Source organism: Haliotis asinina, chromosome 1 (assembly GCF_037392515.1).
Source record: "Haliotis asinina isolate JCU_RB_2024 chromosome 1, JCU_Hal_asi_v2, whole genome shotgun sequence".
Lineage (NCBI taxonomy): Eukaryota > Metazoa > Mollusca > Gastropoda > Lepetellida > Haliotidae > Haliotis > Haliotis asinina.
Genome location: NC_090280.1, coordinates 14,387,582 through 14,407,653, shown reverse-complemented (window position 1 = coordinate 14,407,653; position 20,072 = coordinate 14,387,582). Strand labels below are relative to the sequence as shown.

Sequence of the window (20,072 nt, the reverse complement as noted above, 5' to 3'; positions counted from 1 at the left end):
GTAGTGTTCAAGGTGTTACATGGAACTACTTTCAGAAGTACATGACAGCCTCATCGAGACCTGTGCCGAGTCTAACAGGTGTATATATATAGTGATACAAGTGTTGTGTTGCATCCCTTGGCCTGCCAGTGATTGTGGGTTTATATCTTGGTTCAATGTAATTACTTCTGGGTTTGTCAACGCCATACCCATGTTGTGGGTTTCACCAAATTCCTAAAGATCAGAGACCACTTGACTTTGAGATGTCACCAGCAGCTGGTATGCCATAATGTAATTAAAATACTGTTGAATGCTTTGTTAATGCCAGTGTGACCCTGACACAGATCACAGAATTACACAACAACTTACAGTGACATCAAACATCAGTTCACATCAAGCGGGGAGTGGTACAAATTACAAAATAAATGATTTCTACGATATATAAAAATTTATTTCTAGATTTTGGTGATTTTGAGCATGAAATATGAGGTTACATGATTGATATATTCTGATAACAAAATATGATGAAAAATACTGTTCAGTGCCTGTCTGACACCTGTTCTCTATCATTACTTCACCTAAGCTGCAGTTCAAGTTGATAAACTGGTACAATTTCAAGAAAGTAGCAATAAGATATGAGCATGTGCATAATAGCTTATGATATATAACAGCTTATGAGAAACATGCTTCCACACTAAACACTGACACCATATTTTTATCTATATTTGGTTCAGCTTGAAGTTCACAACCTGCTTACATTTAAAAAGCAGAGCAGTTCTCATTTTTGTAGACGTATCTGAAATCTTCATTATGATTCCTAACTGTTGCCATATTATTAAAGTACTCACAACTTGTGGCTACATAAAGACTTACCACACCTGTCCATTCATGTACACCTGTCAAATGAGATAACTGATTCCTGCAGTCTTCCCAAGATCCAGTCTGACAAACAGGCATGTGAAATAAAGTTGTCTTCAGTTAATTAAATATCTGTCCTTACTGATATTCGGGCTAGTTGTGTCTTATTGCAGTGTTTGCAGCCCCTGTAATCAGTGATAATATGTACTGTGAGGGCCACACCAGGAGGCCAGTGTGGTAGATGCTGTCTACATGGAGGATAGTTCTTGAGGCAACACCATCGTGATGAGTTCATGTATTAAGTGCTGAAGTAGAGTCTGTATCCATCTAGCTGGTGTAGAAGAGAAAACTACACTGTTGTAGACAAGACTATCTCTAGTTCATGTGTTAAGTGCTGAAGCAGACCTTGCTTTGGCAGTAGAGACAATCATGCTGGTGAACATGAGATGTTCACGTATTCATGTTGACAAGACTACTGTACACAATATCACACATCATCTAGTGGGATGTAACGGCCACATGGGGGGAGCCTTGCGGATCACCATCTTCATCCTGTCCTTCACCTTCATGAAGTGTTTCTTGAACTCCAAACCATCACCCTGCAAACAGATGTTAACAAGTGTCATAATACTCCTGTCATGGGGATTGGGTCATGCGACAACAGGGGGCATCTCACAAGGATGGGACACCAGGGGGCATCGCCTAAAGTACTGTGATATTAGCTCTGATTGATTGAACCCATTCACCATAAAATTTAGACAAAGACAGCGAATTATGTGGAAACATGTTTGCTACAAAGTCTGCTGATTCAAAGTTGTAAATAGTTCCTACTAATTGTTAATTTCACAAAGGCTTTGTCATTAAGACTTACAAAGAGGCATATTTTTTCATAACTTATTATTCACCTTGGAGAGTCTGAAGTCTACCAGTAGGTTATCTCCCATGTCAATAATGCAGGCTTTGAATACCAGGGGGTTATTCCGCTTGTCCTTGGTTGTCACAGTCAACTGGAGAAAAGTGAACCATGTCAATACAGTCTGATCTTACTTGCAGTCTTCTCCTGGACAGACACATTCTGGCCCTATCTAAATATTTCTGCATGATGATATTACACTTTAATGGAGTCATACCACTTGCAGCTGTCTCTGATTTTCACAATTATTTATAGCTTACTACTCTTGCAACTCTTAATTTGATCTTAAAAACTCATTTATATACTGAATAAAATACTAAATTGTTTTGGACCATGAAATATTTGTTTACACAGTACACATTTAGAGAAACAGTCGTTACTGAAATATTTCCCCCTACACCCACACACAAACCCACATGCACACACACCCACAGCCACACCCACAGCCACATTGGGTGATGTTCATAACATTCTCTTCATTCAGTGTGGTAGTAGCTTCTTTCATGCTCACCATGCTGGGACTGCTCTTCTTCCAGGTGTAGCTGAGACTGTCAAACACCTTGTACATCTCACTCAGCGTCTCATCCCGGGGAGTCTTCACAAAGAAGCGTGTCATTCGTCTCACCAGTTTCTGCATGGGTGTCTACAGTGAGGAAAACAACATGGAGTCTCAGTCAGCTGAGTTTCTTAAGGCACAGGGTAGTAAAATCTATGATTCCAAATAGTAGTATAGGGAATGATAGTCCGAAAACACTTTTCAAAAACCCCTCTAAAAAGCCTCATTTACTAAATGAGGCTTTGGTGGGACCATTAGCTCTTGCTACTATTGCCCCTACTACAAAGCCACGCCATCACGTTTACCGTGACTTGGCAGGCGGTAACACTGTGCCGTACGGTACGATCAATAATTTGTTGTAAGTTTTGACTGACCATATAGGATCGGTGGCTCGCTTACGGCTATGTTATGTTTATATCGAGGAAACAGTTTAACGTGAACCGCCTATGATCTCTTTTGTGTTCGTAATAAAAGCTTGTTGGGCTTTTTGTATTCCCTGTTCTATGTACTTTTTTTTCTCGTCCTCGTTGATAGCAGACTTACGAGATTTGGACCGAATATCTTGTTTCATTCCGTTATATTTTGTGAGTTCAGAGAGGATTGAACGAAACTCCTCTTCTGATATCTTACTGTCAGAGAGTGCCGTGGAAATTCGCTCACTCACTGTGTTCAGCTTTGCTTCGGCCAGAACCCTGATCTCGTCGTGTTTCAATGCCTTACGATTAAGTCTGCGTGATACTAACTTAAGCGCCAACCCTACCAACCCTGTAACCCCAGCTGTTATTTCAATACCTAGCACTATAGGTGCAGCCACGATGGTGGTTAACAACCCAACGCCTGCCGCCCCTAGTCCCATGCTGGTTGCCATAAGGGTAGTGTCAGCCCCGTCCACGATATTGAAAGCTCTATTGTATTTCTTACATAGAGCTTTCCGCGTGTCACGGTCTTGTTCTAGTTGATGTTTCACATCACATAACTGCCTCAAGCGGAACCCATCTACGGTTTCCAGCGTCTTCGCTACTTCCCCTACGACTGGGTACAGACCCATCCTATAATATATATTATGAAAGATATTTTAATTGGGTTTCAGTTAATACTTTATCAATGAATTTGAAGTCTACAAGTTTTAGATTACTAATCAGGGTAATAGGTGAGAGGCTAATAGACTTTTCTGTTGTAATAAAAACCCCACTGAGGTTTATTAAGCTGTTTATAGGACCCGTGGTATTCTGTTGTATAACAATACGACAATATTTGAATGTGTGTTGTTCGTCATACCAGTGTATTGACACCCCGGGTAAAATTTGGTGTACTCTTGAGATGTTTTCATGTAGTAAAGACGTAAAGAAGACTTCTATGATGAGTGTGAAAGGGGAGAATATTCTATTAACAAGATTTATGTTACGAGTATTATAGCTAAATGTTAATTTATTTTTTGGCCCAGAATTTAATATATTTTTTTCAGCACCAGCAGTAGCTATCTTGAATGCTAATTCTCTCTCCGGAATGAAATCCCCGGGCCAGATACCGTTGTTCCTAATCTTAGAGATCATCCACGTATTTATGTTTATTGTGATATAAGGTGAGGTGAGTGTTAAGTTGAGCAGCCATTTGGGCTCTTTTAAATCTGGTAACGACACCCGTCTGTACACGTTGTCTTTGAAGTGTAGGATGTATAATTCATCTTCCTCACCAGGCTGATCGAATCCCTCCGTGTCTCCCAAGTCGTTAAGTGTAGTGTTGGGATGATGACTGGTCATTATTATAATATTATTATATAATTTTCAACTGGTTTTCTGTTAATAATTCAGGGATTAAATTCATATTAATAAAGTGTATGTTGTTAGGTAGGAAGATCTTGGTTAGTGATATCTTGTTTTCCACGATCACGTTGACACCCTGCAGACTGGTGTTGGAGCCGACACCCACCCGCACGTAAACGCGGCAAACTTGATTATTGTGTCGTTTCTCCCACCCTATTTTGACCCCCTTCACGATCTCGACGTTATCCCCCGATGATTCCCCTAGGTAGACTCTGATGACCAGTGTTGTGTTTGATGGTATACCATCTAGTATTTTGTCCACACCTTCGAATTCAGACACCAACTGTAATGTCACGTTTTGCATGCCTGTTTTACTCGATAGCATGTGGAGTGGTGAATTGCTGATTGGGCTGACGACTACGCTGCGTCTCTGAGTTGGGACGTAAGCCACGAGCAGGAATCCATCGTTCACGACTTTGTTTAGGTAGTGGTCTTTGTTATCAGTGAACACGTAGGGGGAGAAGAGCTTAATATTGAGAAACCAGTAGTTGTCGTAATCGGTTAACAACACCCACTTGTCATCTTCAGTGAAGACGAGCTTATATGGCCGGTTCTTTTCGATGGCAGTTCTCTCAACATCATCTAAGTCGAACAGTTTACCTCCGAATGATGGGTATATTCTCCAGTTGTCATCACCGGTGTTGACGAGGGCGTACTTAGTGTTGACTGTTGCTCCTGTGGTATCTACTACATCGCTTAGGGCTCCACCGGAGGAGACTTCAACGCGTTTGTAAATGTTGTTTTTCAGTTGCAAGGCGTACGTTTTACCATCTACTCCGGGAGCGTCGAAACCGCGTGTGTCTCCGAGGTCGGAGATCCCGATATTGACGCATTTTTTCACTCCGGGTCCTTGTGCGCTGGTCATGTTACGTGAAGCGTTAAGCTGAGGTATCCTATATTTACAGGATTATGATTTATATCTAACACTGATATTGTCAGTTCAGGTATGTTGCCCTGGGTTAATCTCTTATACTGCCGTGGTGAAAACGACTCGGTTCTACCGTCGTTGAATTTCTCAGTTTTCACCGGCACTGCTCTCAGTATAGTGGAAGGGTGGCCTCCTTGAATGTTATACGTTGTGCTCACCTGACCGAGATGAATGTATAGCTCTCGGTACGGTACTAGTTCGGGTAACTTCGTGCCTGTGACGGTTGTTGTTGGTTTTATCTCGTCAGGAGACATACCGAGTATCCTCGCTAATGGTCGGCCGAGCCTCAAGGAGGTTCTTCCGTTGTTGATTAACACCACTGTGCCGTTTGAGTCGTTCATCTTGAGTTCGGCTCCCAGGGGTTTGAAGACCTCGTCGTTTAGCGAGCACACGCTGTAGTAGCCGTCAGTTATCTGACTGCGAGTTCCACTGACGAACAGCTTATTGTTGCTGATATTAATGTTAGTCCATTGTGGTAGGTAGGTGATATCGCAGAGTGCGACTTCGAGTTGACCTGACGTGTTATCGATCGCGTGCGTCAGCTGAACGGCCTCACCGCTCGTTATTCCAGGAAGTGTTATGTACATATTACATATATATTTATTTATATAATAGTTTTAAAATGTATTCCCCTGGTGTGTTTTACCCTAAACTGGATGTAGATTTCTCCCCCATGAAGATCGTGGTTGCTCCTGAGTTGTATTTCAATGCCCAGCTTTTAGATGTGTTCGATAAGTATAAGCTTATGGTGACTAACATTGAGGTAGTCCACGCGTGGTTCAACAACCCTATGCAGTTCTGGCAGAATCAATTCAACTTTGCTGTGTGGTGCGCTACAACGGGGTGTGGTGTGGCATTGGCCGACACTCGGCGTGGACCGCTGAGTCAGTCTGTGTTCAAATTCCACGTGTACTACCAGGTCAGACGTATCCTTAAAGAGATCAGTGCCCCCCTCCCACAGGATAAAGCGTGGGACGCAACAAACAACCCATACGATAGACGGGCCTATGAACGTATTTGTAATGAATTCGAAATAAACCCGAAGACGGATTGGCGTTTGCCGGGGCCGAACCACGGGTTGGGTATTCCTTCTGATGGCGTGCGATCAGTGAAAGAACTCAGTGATCTTATACTGAAACAAGGTAAACTACGCCCGGACTTTGCTTTGTCGAGTAATGAATGGAGGGATGATCGTATGAACTTTAAAGGTGGTGTTGCTTTCACAGTCCAGAAAGTGGAGCAGTCAACCGCAGACGGGTGGAAAATGTTCATGCTGGACACATCGAAAGGATTCACTCGTGCTGGTACAATACGCTTGAACGACTCGATTCGAACGTATGTGTGGTCGCTGTTGGGTGCGCAGTCGCAAACGCGTTCCAACATCATCGGTAAGGGAACTGCTTACGACGCTCAGAAACAATTCGTTGCCAACGTTGAGGATGCTATTAATTCTCCAGTTGATCTCCCGCGGGCCATCGAACGCTACCAAAACGTGTTAGAATACGCCAGATCGAAAGTTAACTACGTGTTCGGTGTGGGGTTGTATATGTCTCCGAGTGATATGCAACTGAGAGTAAAAAAAGTGGTGGGTTATAACAACAAAATAGTCATAGCCACGGCGGACCAAAAGTTGGGTATCAACCCCGATATTAACACCCCACATATCCCACGCACCCAACCACGTGAAAAGGGTATAGTGGCGCCACCTCCGGAGCCTAAAATTCATGTGGAGGTACCCCCTGGGGGTGTGGGGGTTTCCACCACCTATCAGCAGCATATTGATAATAAAACAGCCTTAGTGGTTGGTGGGGTAACTTTGGGACTTATTTGGTTAAAGATTTCTTAGCCGCTACGTATACCAGACCCGCCACGGCGACGATGGCTGCCCACAGGTTTTGACTGAGCCACATGGTAGTTTTAGACAGAGCGCTCAACAACCACGAGACGATGCTACCCAGGATGCCGGGAAGGGCTTCGGCGGCTTTACCAGCTAGTTTAGCTAGACCTTCCCCGAGTTTTTTAATCCAGTCTTTAACACCACCACCGCCACTTGGAGTTCCGCCACCTCCTGTAGACCCAACAGGGGCACCCCCCACCAGTGACACCACCAGGGTTGATATGATGAAACCCAATGCAGTCAGAATGCTGGCGATGGTGATCCCTTGCTCCCGGAACAATATCCGAATCCTGTTGGCTAAAGTTGTATCTTCGTTCAGTATTCTATCGATTGTTTCCCGAATACGACTGATCTGGGATCGAAGATGTTCACGATTCGAGGAAGCGGCTTCCAATCGTGTACGTCTCTCGTCTTCTAAATCACGTATTCGTTCATTGATACGATTCTTCATATCATCGTCGTCAGTTTCGGTGAGTTTGGTTTTTCCCCTAGCGATGTGCTCGTCGATTTCGTTCAGTTTCCCCATGTTGTTCACGAGTTCTCCACGCACGCGTTTCACGGCTTCGTCTAAGCCGTACAGTTCCCTTACCGGAAAGTCAAACCCCGGTAACGGTTTGTCCCAGTAGGTGCTCAACAGTTTTTCTATGCTGTCCGAGGCTTCTGTAGCACGCTCTGGCGTCATTTCATCTATAGTGGTGAGGTGGGATCTGGTAGCTTGCAGATCTTCTTTAACGGTCTTAGGTATTGCACCACCGTAATCAGGCATGTTTAGATGTTTAATGATAAATTCACCACCACCATTGCGGCTGGCTAGAGTTGACAAGGCCAGTGGTTTTTTATTGATCTTGTTAAAGAGGTTGACCTCTGGGGCAGACTTAAGACGTAGAACACCCTTTTTATCAATAAAAAAATTATTGTAGTCTCGACCCTTTGGTTCAACGTAGTTTTTATCGCTTTTTAATCCTTCGTAATAATCATTTACCGTTGTTTCTAAAAGTTGTTGGCTCAATGGCAAACTAGTAAATGAGGTCTCCTGCTCATCATCGTATACCTGGGCACTAGCGCCCCGCATATCATCCATAGGTATGTCTTCATCCATTAGTATTTAAATATATTTTATTTATATATAACAATGTACGGTAGAAAATTAGATCCTTTCAGAAAATTGAGAGAGCCATTAGGTGCCAGAGCCGTGCGACAGTCGGTGACCATCACCAACAACCCCAGCAAGATAGACCAGAATCAAACTCTGCTGGTTAGATTTCCAAACCTTGGTGAGAATGACCTCATTGTACCAGGCACTGTTCGACTGGCGTTTAATATCACGTTGACCTCCGACAACGACAAACGCGAGCTAGTGCGGAACGTGGGTCGAGCTATCATCAAGAAAACGACCGTCAAGATCAGCGGTAACGAGGTACTGAGCATCGACGACAGCGACGTGTTTCACTGCTACAAGGATCTCTGGAAAAGCGAGAGAGAACGAGTCAATGATGTGTACCAGGGTATCAGCAAATCAACCCGGGCGCGCATAGGATACGTCTTCACGACAGACCAGCAAGACAAGCTATCGGACGGTGAAAAGGCTATCGCTCTAGCATACGGGAATCGATTCTGCGTGCCGCTCGACTTCGAGTTGCTCACGGGACACGCGCCGTTTTACCAGGCCGCACTGGGTGATAGGCTAGAATACGAGCTCACGTTTAACGACTATAGCAAAGTAGTGCGTACGCCGAACGGTGATGAGGCCAGTTATGCCATAGACAACATCTCTCTGGAGTTCGACATGGTCACTAGCCCGGAGCTGGCCAGGCAGGTTCGAAGTCAGTACTCTGGGAAGATGGCTATACTGTACGATCGCGTACTGAGGCATAGATCAGTCGTGCGAGATAAGAGCGACACTGTGTGGAATATCAACCTGAACGTGCCGGCGCGATCGATGAAAGGTATCCTGGTCGTCCCCGTGGAGGATTATGATCCATTCCGGAGGGACAGCGAGAAGTTTTTCAACCCCGAGATTGAAAAGGTGGAAGTGACCATCGAGGGCGTGCCCAACCAGCTGTTCAGTCATGGTATGAGGCCACACCAGCAGTGGGATGAGATAAAAAAGCTACCAGTGGGGGACTACATAACAAAGGACCTGGACCTCGGCTCCGTGCAGATCGGTGAATACCTGACCACCAAGTATGCCCTATGGTTGGACATGCGATCCACGGATGATGATAAACTGCATGGCAGCGGGCGTCGTATAGATAACGGCAGCGAAGGGATAACCATCCAGATTACTAAGAAGGCTCAAACCGCTGGTAAGTTGAAATTATATTTGTACGTTATTATGGACGCGCAACTTAATATAGACAATGGGAGATTTGTGCAAGCCATCTACTAGTGGGGGGTACCCCACCATCCACCTCCCCACTGACCCACACTGCGCTATCATATGCGGGCAGACTGGCTGTGGGAAGACCGTTTTCGTGTTGGATATGTTGGAGGGTTACTACAAGGATGTGTTCGATAACATCGTTATCATGTGCCCTACTCTGGGCATGAATAAAACGTACGCGCGACCTTGGGTGATGACGGACCCGGACGTACACAAAATCGACCCTGGAACACGCCTGCAGGACTGGTTGAAAGCTCTTCACGAGAAATTTAAAGGGGAACCGACGCTGTTTATACTGGACGACTGCAGCGCTAATCGCGAGATAACAAAAAAGAGAGACATGCTATCGTACCTGGCCTTCTCCGGCCGGCATGCAAATCACAGCGTCTGGGTGCTAACGCAGAAGTTCAACTCGGTGTTGAAAGACCTCAGGGAGCAGACGCGATGGGTGGCCTTATTTCACTGCAAGGACAGGGATTCGTTCGAGGAGTGTTTGAGAGAGAACGATGTGATGAGTAAATTAGAACGGGAACGGGTGAAGAAACAGCTCGCTGAAACTAAACACGCTAAGCTCGTACTAAAAACCGACCAACCAGTAGCATATATAGTTTGCTAAGCAAAGCTAAGTAAAAGCTAAGCAAAGCTAAGCAAAGCTAAGCAAATGCTAAGCATAGCTATGATATTTGAAGTATTTGTCGTGTGCAACTTAACTTTCATTTCTCTGTGTTTTGTCTGCATCGGGTATTATATAGTTAAAACTAAATCTTACTTGTTATATTATAAGATGGAGTGTGAGGAATTGCTCGAACAATTGTCTGTGGAGGGTTCCCCAACTGGGGATTCCCCCAAGCGAGAGAAACTGGTGGCGTTGGCTGTTGGCGGCAAAGCCAAACATTACTTTGGAGACTACACTCCAGATAAAATTAACAAAATGTCAGCCGAAGAAATCGATAAGCTGTACGCTAGATACGAGTCCCGGCTCGGAGCAGAAATGACAAAGACAATAGGATCGGCTATGACCCAGATATACACCGGTATTGTATCACAATTCCTTCCCATTCCACCAGAGCGCCGACTTTACCTGTGGGAGGACCTAGATAAAGACCCTTTTATCGAACACGCCGTGAGCTCTATCAGCTGCGGGCTGTACCACAAATATGGTATGTTGTTGGCTCCAGTGACGGCGGCGATTATCACGGCAAAACATTGCCAATTTGAGAGAAAGAATAATAATAATAGTATAGATGGATGCTGCACAGGAAACCCCAGTGGATTCACAGGAACCAGTGACGGTGGAGACCCCAGTGGTGGTACCCCCCACAGTAACCAGGCAGAAGAATCCTAAGAGAGTAGCTGCCGGTAAAAAACGGTGGTGTAACCAACATAAAGTGACTAACCCAACCCGACTGTTGTTGGCTGTAGGCGTAACTGCTGCCGTGGTTATAACATGGTTATACACCTCCCACAGTGAGCCACAACCCAACAGTGAGGTATCCCCCAACAGTGGGGGTATGGGGGTATCCCCCATGGTAGACCCGCATATCATGTTATAATTTAAAATATTTTATATCATATACATAATGTCTGAGGGGAAAACGTTCGTCAACGACGCATACCACGCCACAGTGGTAGCCAGTCTAGCAGTAGGGTACGCTCGGTTGACTAAAATGGTGCTTAAACAACCAACTATCAAGCTAGATTTCAACCTGCAGGATATGGGTATGCTCATAATGAACCTTGGTATGGCGATGGCCACAAAAGACATCCTAGTAAAACAAGGAATAATACCTGATAATATAATGAAATAAATATAGGATGGCCACGATAGCTATGATGGTTGGTGGGGCGTTAGTGAATGCCCTGGCATTTTCCGGGAGTAATTTCCTCTTCTCGAAACTACGAGATGATCACGCGGCTGAAATACAGGAAGAAAGGAAGCGACACGATCTCGCTACTGAGAAATTACAAAGAGCACAGGCCGAGTACGCTAAAAAACGCCTCCAGAGGATTGATTTTATTAACGAACAACTCAAACGTGAAAACCATGCCATTAAAACATTCTACGATGTCGATGAAGGAATGAAAGAATACTACCTACTAACTGGTAAACAATTGGAACCGCTCAATAAACCCACACTCGCTCAGTACTACACACCATCCAAGGGACAAATAAATCGTGAACTGGGCTTCATAGTGTTGGGTATAGCAGCTACTGCGTTGGTTGCTAAGCAATTAAACTAAAATACCTATATAAGTAAACATGAGACCCGCTCCATACCGATGCGAATATATACTTATGGGGAAGACCGAGGCCTGTGGTAGGAAATGCAGGAATCAGGGGTTCTGTTGTTTCCATATGGGAAGTCCTAACTACACGTGTTCTGTGTGTGGTATCGGGGTTAAAGGGCACTACTGTTTATGTAAAGCTCACGGAGCGAACGTAGTCAGACATCAACTCATATACGAGAATAAAAAAGACTACATAAAAGAACGTAGGCGACTGCTCAAGATAAAATCCAATTAGAGATTGGTTCTCTTAGGTGTAAACATGTCTACTATACATTCTTGAATATGGAAGCCTATCTTACGGTAAAACAATTAAAAGCTATAGCAAAACAGCTTGGATGCCGGCGTTATTCAAACCTGGGGAGAGCCGGGTTAATCGAATTGTTATCAAATAACCAAACACTGATCGATGCCTACATAGATTCACACAAGCTGTTGGAAGACTTACGAGAATTGTGGCCAACAAACCGAGTTTGGTTAATAAATGATTACAAGAAATAAAATATTTTTTATCAAGAGTGGAGGAGTTACCTCCCCTTACTGTGAACCAATTAGACATTAGTTCTCTTAGGTGTAAACACAATGACTACTGTGCGCGAGCTCAAGAGGGTCGCAAAACAGAGAGGTGTTATCGGGTATTCTAGAATGCGGAAGCCAGCATTGTTGAGATTACTAGGTTTAGAAGTCCCTCCTACGGTAAAACAGTTAAAAGCTCAAGCGAAACAGTTTGGATACACGGGTTATTCAAAATTGGGGAAAGCCGGGTTAACCGCATTGTTATCACATACCCCCGTAGCACGTCCCACTGTAAAACAACTGAAAACCGAGGCACACGATTTGGGTTTAGGCGGGTATTCTCGTATGAGAAAACCACAGCTTTTAGAATTATTACGACAGAATAGAGCTATTGACCTACAGTTTGTGCGCACTGAGCACGCCGTAGGCAATTATTTGAGAGGTTGGCGCATGCACATTGATAGAAACATAGACATTACAGATATCAAGCCTCTGATAGCTGATAAGGTCAACCAGGAACTAAATAATCTAGGAAGTATCAAGTTTCAGATCACAGTGAAAATGTCGCTCGATAAGCAGGTTGGGAGTACCACTGAGTATGTTCAACCTTACTTCCGAGGTAAACAAGAGGTCGTCACACATGCAGAGACCATTGACGCATCAATCGATAATAGTTTTCAGCAGATACGAGAATACCTAGAACGCTACACGCACATGGGGTCCGGGTGGGCTGTAGATAAAATCGATAATGTCTATCTAGACATAGCTAAATACGTGCCGTTCAGAGGTGGGTCATACCTAGCCTTGCCTCCCTACTATAAGAACAAACAAGCCATAGTAAACGTTAAGAATAGAGGAAACGATTGCTTGAGGTTATCTATCAGGTCAGCCTTATTTCCAGCTGCCACTAATCCGAACAGGCCTTCTAATTATCCACAGGACGATGGGCTCAACTGGGATGGTATAGATGAACCCACCCCAATATCCCAGATCACTAAAGTAGAAAAACAGAATAATCTGGCTATAAATGTCTTTGGACACGAAGGTAATACAACAATAATACACAGGGTCAGCCCGGTGAAGGATTGTCAAGTTATTAATTTATTCATGATTCAAAAAGGTGAAACGTATCACTACACGTGGATAAAACATCTCAGCCGGTTGTTGCACGACCAGTCGAAACACGTTGGGGAAAAACACTTTTGTGTACGATGCCTACACTGTTTCAGTCGGGCTGATTTATTAGAATCCCACCTGGAGGATTGCCAAGGTGTTGGGCAGACGGCCATACGAGTCGACATGCCTAAGGAAGGTGAAAATATCCTAAAATTCGACAATCACAAGAATCAAATGTCTGTGCCTTATATCATATACGCCGACTTCGAAGCCTTAGTTGTAGGGGAATCATCCACTAGTGGGAGTTTCACACACAAAACACAAGAGCATAAAGCCTGTTCGTTTGGATACATTGTCGTCCGTTGTGACGGGGAAACGAAAGCTCCGGTAGTGTATAGGGGTCCTGACGCGGCTGAAAGGTTTCTAAAGTGCTTGCAGGAGGAAGAAAAAATTATTAGGAATGCATTGTATAGAATCGCTCCCATGCGTATGACCAGAGCCGACAAGATAGCTCACACCAGTAGCACTAACTGTCATGTGTGCGACTCGCCATTTAACGGTGATTCGGTGAGAGATCACTGCCACATAACTGGTAAGTATAGAGGTGCCGCTCACAACGCGTGCAACCTCAAGCTTAAAATCAATCCTAAGACAATAAACATTCCCGTTGTCTTTCACAACTTGAGAGGATACGACTCTCACTTGATCATGCAGGCCATCGCGAAAATCGATGGTAATATATCGTGCATCCCCAACAACATGGAGAGATACATCTCCTTCAGCTTAAACGGACTTAGGTTCATTGACTCGTTTCAATTCCTCCTGTCGTCACTCGACAGTCTGGTCAAGGCCAACAATACCTTCCCTATCACCGATCGATACACAGACGCCGAGACTAGACACCTGCTCATGAGGAAGGGCGTATACCCATATGAGTACATGGATAGCTGGGCTAAGTTCACAGAGACCAGACTACCTCCTATCGACTGCTTTTATAGCAAGCTGAATGAGGCGTCAGTCTCACGAGACGATTACTCGCACGCGATTAACGTATGGAATAAACTTGGTTGTAAGAACCTTGGCGATTATCACGACTTGTACTTGAGGACAGATGTACTGCTGTTAGCCGACGTGTTCGAGACGTTTCGGCAAACATGTTTCAAGCAGTATAAACTCGACCCCGCATGGTATTACACCAGCCCAGGTCTGTCGTGGGACGCCTTGCTTAAAAAGACAGGAGTTAATTTGGAATTGCTCACAGATTATGACATGCACCTATTCATTGAGAAAGGCTTGCGAGGTGGGATTTCCATGGCATCCAAACGATACGCGAAAGCAAATAATCAATACGTGAAAGGTTACGATCCTAACAAACCAACCAATCACATTCTCTACCTCGACGCAAATAACCTGTACGGCTGGGCCATGAGCCAGTATCTACCTACAGGAGGATTCGAATGGGTACCAAACGTTGATGTTATGAGCATTGCACCAGATTCGAACAAAGGTTATATCCTCGAGGTTGACTTAGAGTATCCCAAGGCATTACACGCATCGCACAACAGCTATCCCCTTGCACCCGAACGTATGAGGGTTAACCCAGACTGGATGTCTGAGTACCAACATAACTTGTCAGGTGGTCGTGTGACAGACGTTGAAAAACTCGTGCCTAACTTAATGAATAAGACCAAGTACATCGTTCACTATCGCAACCTACAGCTGTACCTGTCGTTGGGTATGAGGCTGACCAAAATACACAGGGTGCTCATGTTCGACCAGAGCCCATGGATGGAGCCCTACATCAGAATGAACACAGACCTACGAAAAAAAGCCACCAGTGATTTTGAGAAAAATCTCTACAAGCTCATGAACAACTCGGTGTTTGGTAAGACTATGGAAAACCTGAGGAAACGCGTAACCGTGAAACTGGTTAGATCTAGTGAGGAAGACAAGCTCAGGAAATTGATAGCCAGTCCGGCATTCAACCGTAATAAAATATTCACAGACGACCTAGTTGCCATACACATGAAGAAAAGTCACATAAAATTCAACCGACCTGTTTACGTTGGGATGAGTATCCTTGATTTATCCAAACACCTGATGTACGACTTTTACTACAACGAGCTCAAGAAACAGTACGGCGACAGGTGCGAAGTGTTGTACACTGACACGGATTCCCTGCTGATGGAGATTCGAACCGAGGACGTGTACGAGGACATGGGGAAACACCTCGATTTATACGACACCAGCGACTATCCTAAGACCCAAACTATACACAGCACGGTAAATAAAAAGGTCCTAGGTAAGATGAAGGACGAGTGTGCTGGCACGCCAATAGCTGAGTACATAGGTTTGAGACCTAAGATGTACTCCATATTGAAAGCCGACAATAGTGAGATCCGGAAGGCTAAGGGGGTTAAGAAGTATGTGGTGAAACAACACATCAAACACGCCAGATTCAAGGAGGCTCTGTTCAAGACCCGTACCTTTAGGCATAAGATGAACACGCTTAGAAGTGATGGACATAAGATATACGGACTGACTATAAACAAGACGTCCCTATCGCCTATGGACACGAAACGTTGGATAGCTATTGATGGTATAAACACATACGCGTATGGACATGAAAAAATTTGAGGCTATTTATTACAGCCCGCGTGGATATTGGAAAGGAGCTAGCGCAGTAGATAAGCTATCTAAAATGGCACGAGTATCACCAGAGAAAGCCAAAGCGTGGCTTGAAAAACAAGCCCTGTGGCAGATCTATTTGCCGGCGCCACGCTACGTACCTAGAAGGAGTTTCGGAATTAACATACCTAATAGCATTCACCAGGCAGACCTACTGTTCCTACCTCATGATAAGAGGTACAAGTATGCCTTAACCGTAGTGGACGTAGCCAGTCGTTACAAGGAAGCCGAACCCTTGACCACGAAAGATTCGGCCAAAGTAGCCAAAGGATTAGAACGTATATACAAACGCAGCCCGCTGACTTGGCCAACAGAGCTGCAAGTTGATCCCGGACGGGAGTTCATGGGTGCCGTTTCACAACTGCTAGCCAAACACGATACAAAGGTCAGACGTGGCACGGCCGGAGCCCATCGCAGCCAAGCTATAGTTGAGAGATTTAATAGGACTTTGGCTGAGCGCTTGTTCGGTCATCAATATGCTAGGGAAATGACAACCACTGGAAAACGATCGACCGAATGGGTAGCGAGGTTACCCGAGGTGGTGTCGGCAATCAACCATGAAGTAACCCGGCTCACTGGTAAGAAACCGGCAGACGCTATCAAACTAAAATCAGTGTTAGCAGAGTCGTCTGCTCCATTGCGTGGAAAGGAGAAACAGATACCAGATAGGGCCTTAGTTAGGTATCTATACCAGCCGGGGGAACACGAGGGCGATAGCCGTAAGCGAGCCACCGATCCTATATGGTCAGTCAAAACTTACAACATAGATAAAGTGGATATGAAAGCCGACGAACCTAACTTGTACTACTTGAGGGGTGGGCCGGGTAGGGGGTTTGTAAGAGAAGAATTATTGATCGTACCGTACGGCACAGTGTTACCGCCTGCCAAGTCACGGTAAACGTGATGGCGTGGCTTTGTAGTAGGGGCAATAGTAGCAAGAGCTAATGGTCCCACCAAAGCCTCATTTAGTAAATGAGGCTTTTTAGAGGGGTTTTTGAAAAGTGTTTTCGGACTATCATTCCCTATACTACTCAAATATCTGCCCAATTCTCAAGGAAGACATAGCCTCACCTGCGACGACCCTGGCGTGCCCTGTATCTGGCTACTGAGCAACATCTTGTCTGCCTGCACTGGTTGGGAGAAGCTGATGAGATGGTCCTCTCCGCTGCCACCCTCAGTTACTTCTCCTTGTGAGTCAGCCCGATAGGCCATTGGCTGACTGCAAGACACAGTTGCCCTGAAGAACAGATCATCAGATGTACAGTGGAATGAAGATATTTATGAACGTTCTTAGAAACAATCTTCTTGCTTGATGATTTTGCTTTTTGTTGTTTAATAACATTCCTTGAAGAATACATCACAAGACACAAATACACTAAGTGATACACACTGGAGGAAGATGTCTGTTCGCATACAAAAAAAGATCTCGGAAACAGTATGAAAATGGAAGAAATCTTCATAAGAAATTTCTGAACACAAATACCCAACTTACCTTAAATGAAACACACAGAGCAATAATTCAACTGTCCCCAAATAATTACACAAACATCTCCCATAAATATGCTACACGTGCATGCATTTTCTGTCAGTTCCTCTTAAGATATCTTCTGCACATGTTGGAGCAGCTGCTACTCACCCTGGGGAGCACCCGGGTGGGGTGATGTCTACCCGGGAACACAGTCGCTTGTATACCCCGGCACCGGATGGTGAGTCTGTTGGGGAGCCCGATGACACTCGAGACAGCCCTGCACAAACAACAATGTGTACAGAGAACCTGAACATGTGTATTGTCATATGGCAGCAGGTATGGCCTACCATCTGCGAGTGCCGGTTAACCTTCTATCTCTAAGTCTCCTCTGCAAGCCTCCTTCTGTCGGTAGAAGCATTGTTAACTACAACACCTAAGTCTGTGAAAATCTACCATCCGTGTCTTACATCTATGAGTGTCCTGTCTGTGTCTACCATCTCCAAGTGTCCTGCCTGTGAGAGTCTACTATTGTGTCTTACATCTATGAGTGTCCTGTCTGTGTCTACCATCTCCAAGTGTCCTGTCTGTGAGAGTGTACTATTGTGTCTTACATCTATGATCATCTCACCTCTTTTATAAAAGGTCTTGGTGAACCACTGATGCTTCTTTATCTGCTCCATCTTGTAGCGCTTGCTGGCGTTCTCCACAAGCAGTTTCCGTAGCAACGCTGCAACAGGGGAGACAACAAACTCCATGATAGTGTCTGACTGAAGCTGTCAACAATCCACATAACTTGACTGTATCGTGGAGCTGTTAGATGGGTGTTATTTACATTGTGTAGGTTAACTTCTTTCCTTGGTACTTCACGACAGTAACAAACCAATCATCATCGTTGCTGGACTATTATTATTATAGGATATCTATATAGCACACATATCCATGCAACTATTGCTTGCTCAAGGCGCTGGTATTTGTTTCCCTTGATTATTGGATGTCTGCCTCAGGGTCACATCGTACTACCATTCTCTACAAGTCTCGCCACAACTAGGCGCACTGAAGTTATTGTTGCTCTCTCATCCTAATGAGGTACCCAAGTCACAGCTGGGTGGAATGGGACACCTAGTCACAGTACTTTGTCCAAGTTTACTGCACATTGCTGTACCCGCAACTAGGTGTATGCATGTATTCATGTGGCCACCATCTGGTCATATACCAACAGATCTGTGATTTCTTTTAAGTGCACAGTATTGTGCACACTAGGAGTTGTGACGACATGGAAAGAGTGTGCACACAAAGTTGACTCCAAAGTTTTTACACCCGATCAGAGGTGGGCTCGATCCCGACACCTCAGTCTCGCTGGATCACTAGCCTGGTGCTTTAGCCAACTTGCCCACAATATTTAATGTTTTCTTTGATTGGTATGTACCATGAACTAAGTTGTAATGAGTGAGTGAGTGAGTGAGTGAGTGTGTATTAGTTTACACCACTTTTAGCAAAATATTCCAGCAACATCACAGCAACTGACACCATAAATGGGCTTCACACATTGTACCAATGTGGAGAATTGAACCCAAGTGTTCAGCGTGATGAGCCAGCACTATACCCACTAGGCTACCCCACCATCCTGATTCTTATAAAGAAAATCATACTGTCAATATACAAGTGAATAAACTGTAAATAAATATAATATAACGAATCAGATGGTTCTTCATTATATTTTGATAGATAAGATAATAATTAAATAAAAACTGCCACATCTATTCCAGCAATTTTCCAATCAATTTGTGCATTGAAAACAAAAGATACAAGCAGACGCAGTCATACAAGCAGTCATTTCAGAAGTGGCACTTTACAAAAGTCTCCCGTCACCTGCTGCCCCCAACTTTACAGCAACTACAACTACACAGACTTACACAGGGCCAGGTTGTCGATCTTGTTCCAGGGTGTAAGGGTGATCCTACAGTCCTTCCAGTTACAGTACTCCTGACATCCGTACGTAGGCTCATCCCATGGCAGCTCTACAACACACACACACCCCAGTGATAAGGATTAGAATTATATGGCGTGATGAGAGAATGCTTTAATCACTAGGCTCCCCCACCGCCCTCTGTACATAAACAAGTCAGAGGCAAACCTGTGGTTGATGCAATGAGCAACAAGTCACAACAGTTTCACCAACACTTCTGCTGTAGGTCAACATGACCACATGAGTGAGTGAGTATTTATGCTGCTTTCAGCAATATTCCAGCAACATCATGGTGGGGGATACCAGAAATCAGCTTCACAAGTTGTAACCATTTGGGGAAACATCCCCAGATCTTTGGTGTGATGAACAAATACATAAACCTCCAGGAACCAGCCACCATCCCAATCAGAGAAGTCATCTCATCCCTTAAACCCCAACACTCCTAGGTTCCAACCTCCCAGAGATCGGATAAGAAAATGTGTTACCTCCCGCTAGTAAGGCTACCAGGACGACAGCGCAGGACCAGATATCAGCCGGCTCGGCACTGTAGGGCCTGCGACTCAGTACCTCCGGGGCAACATAGGGCACGGTGCCGCAGCACTTCTCCAGCATCCTCACACTGCCTTGGAAGCGGAACACTGTCGCCAGTCCGAAGTCAGAAATCTTCAGTTTATCTGGGACATGGTGAAACAACA

At 44.7% G+C, this 20,072-nt stretch overlaps 1 protein-coding gene across 2 annotated transcripts in view; it reads right to left on the bottom strand.

Annotated features, from left to right (window-relative positions):
* Positions 1-408: 408 nt before the first annotated feature.
* The window catches only part of LOC137287274 (serine/threonine-protein kinase Chk1-like), a 29,603-nt gene continuing 9,939 nt past the window's right edge, over positions 409-20,072 (bottom strand). For both annotated transcript variants that reach the window (XM_067819511.1, XM_067819518.1), the window contains exons 7-14: positions 19,863-20,051; positions 19,325-19,429; positions 18,040-18,138; positions 17,580-17,688; positions 17,015-17,180; positions 2,262-2,393; positions 1,743-1,844; positions 409-1,436 (exon numbers count right to left, since the gene is read on the bottom strand). In XM_067819511.1, coding sequence (XP_067675612.1) covers positions 1,332-1,436; positions 1,743-1,844; positions 2,262-2,393; positions 17,015-17,180; positions 17,580-17,688; positions 18,040-18,138; positions 19,325-19,429; positions 19,863-20,051 — 1,007 coding nt within the window. In that variant the 3' untranslated portion in view covers positions 409-1,331. The remainder of the gene's footprint in view (positions 1,437-1,742; positions 1,845-2,261; positions 2,394-17,014; positions 17,181-17,579; positions 17,689-18,039; positions 18,139-19,324; positions 19,430-19,862; positions 20,052-20,072) is intronic.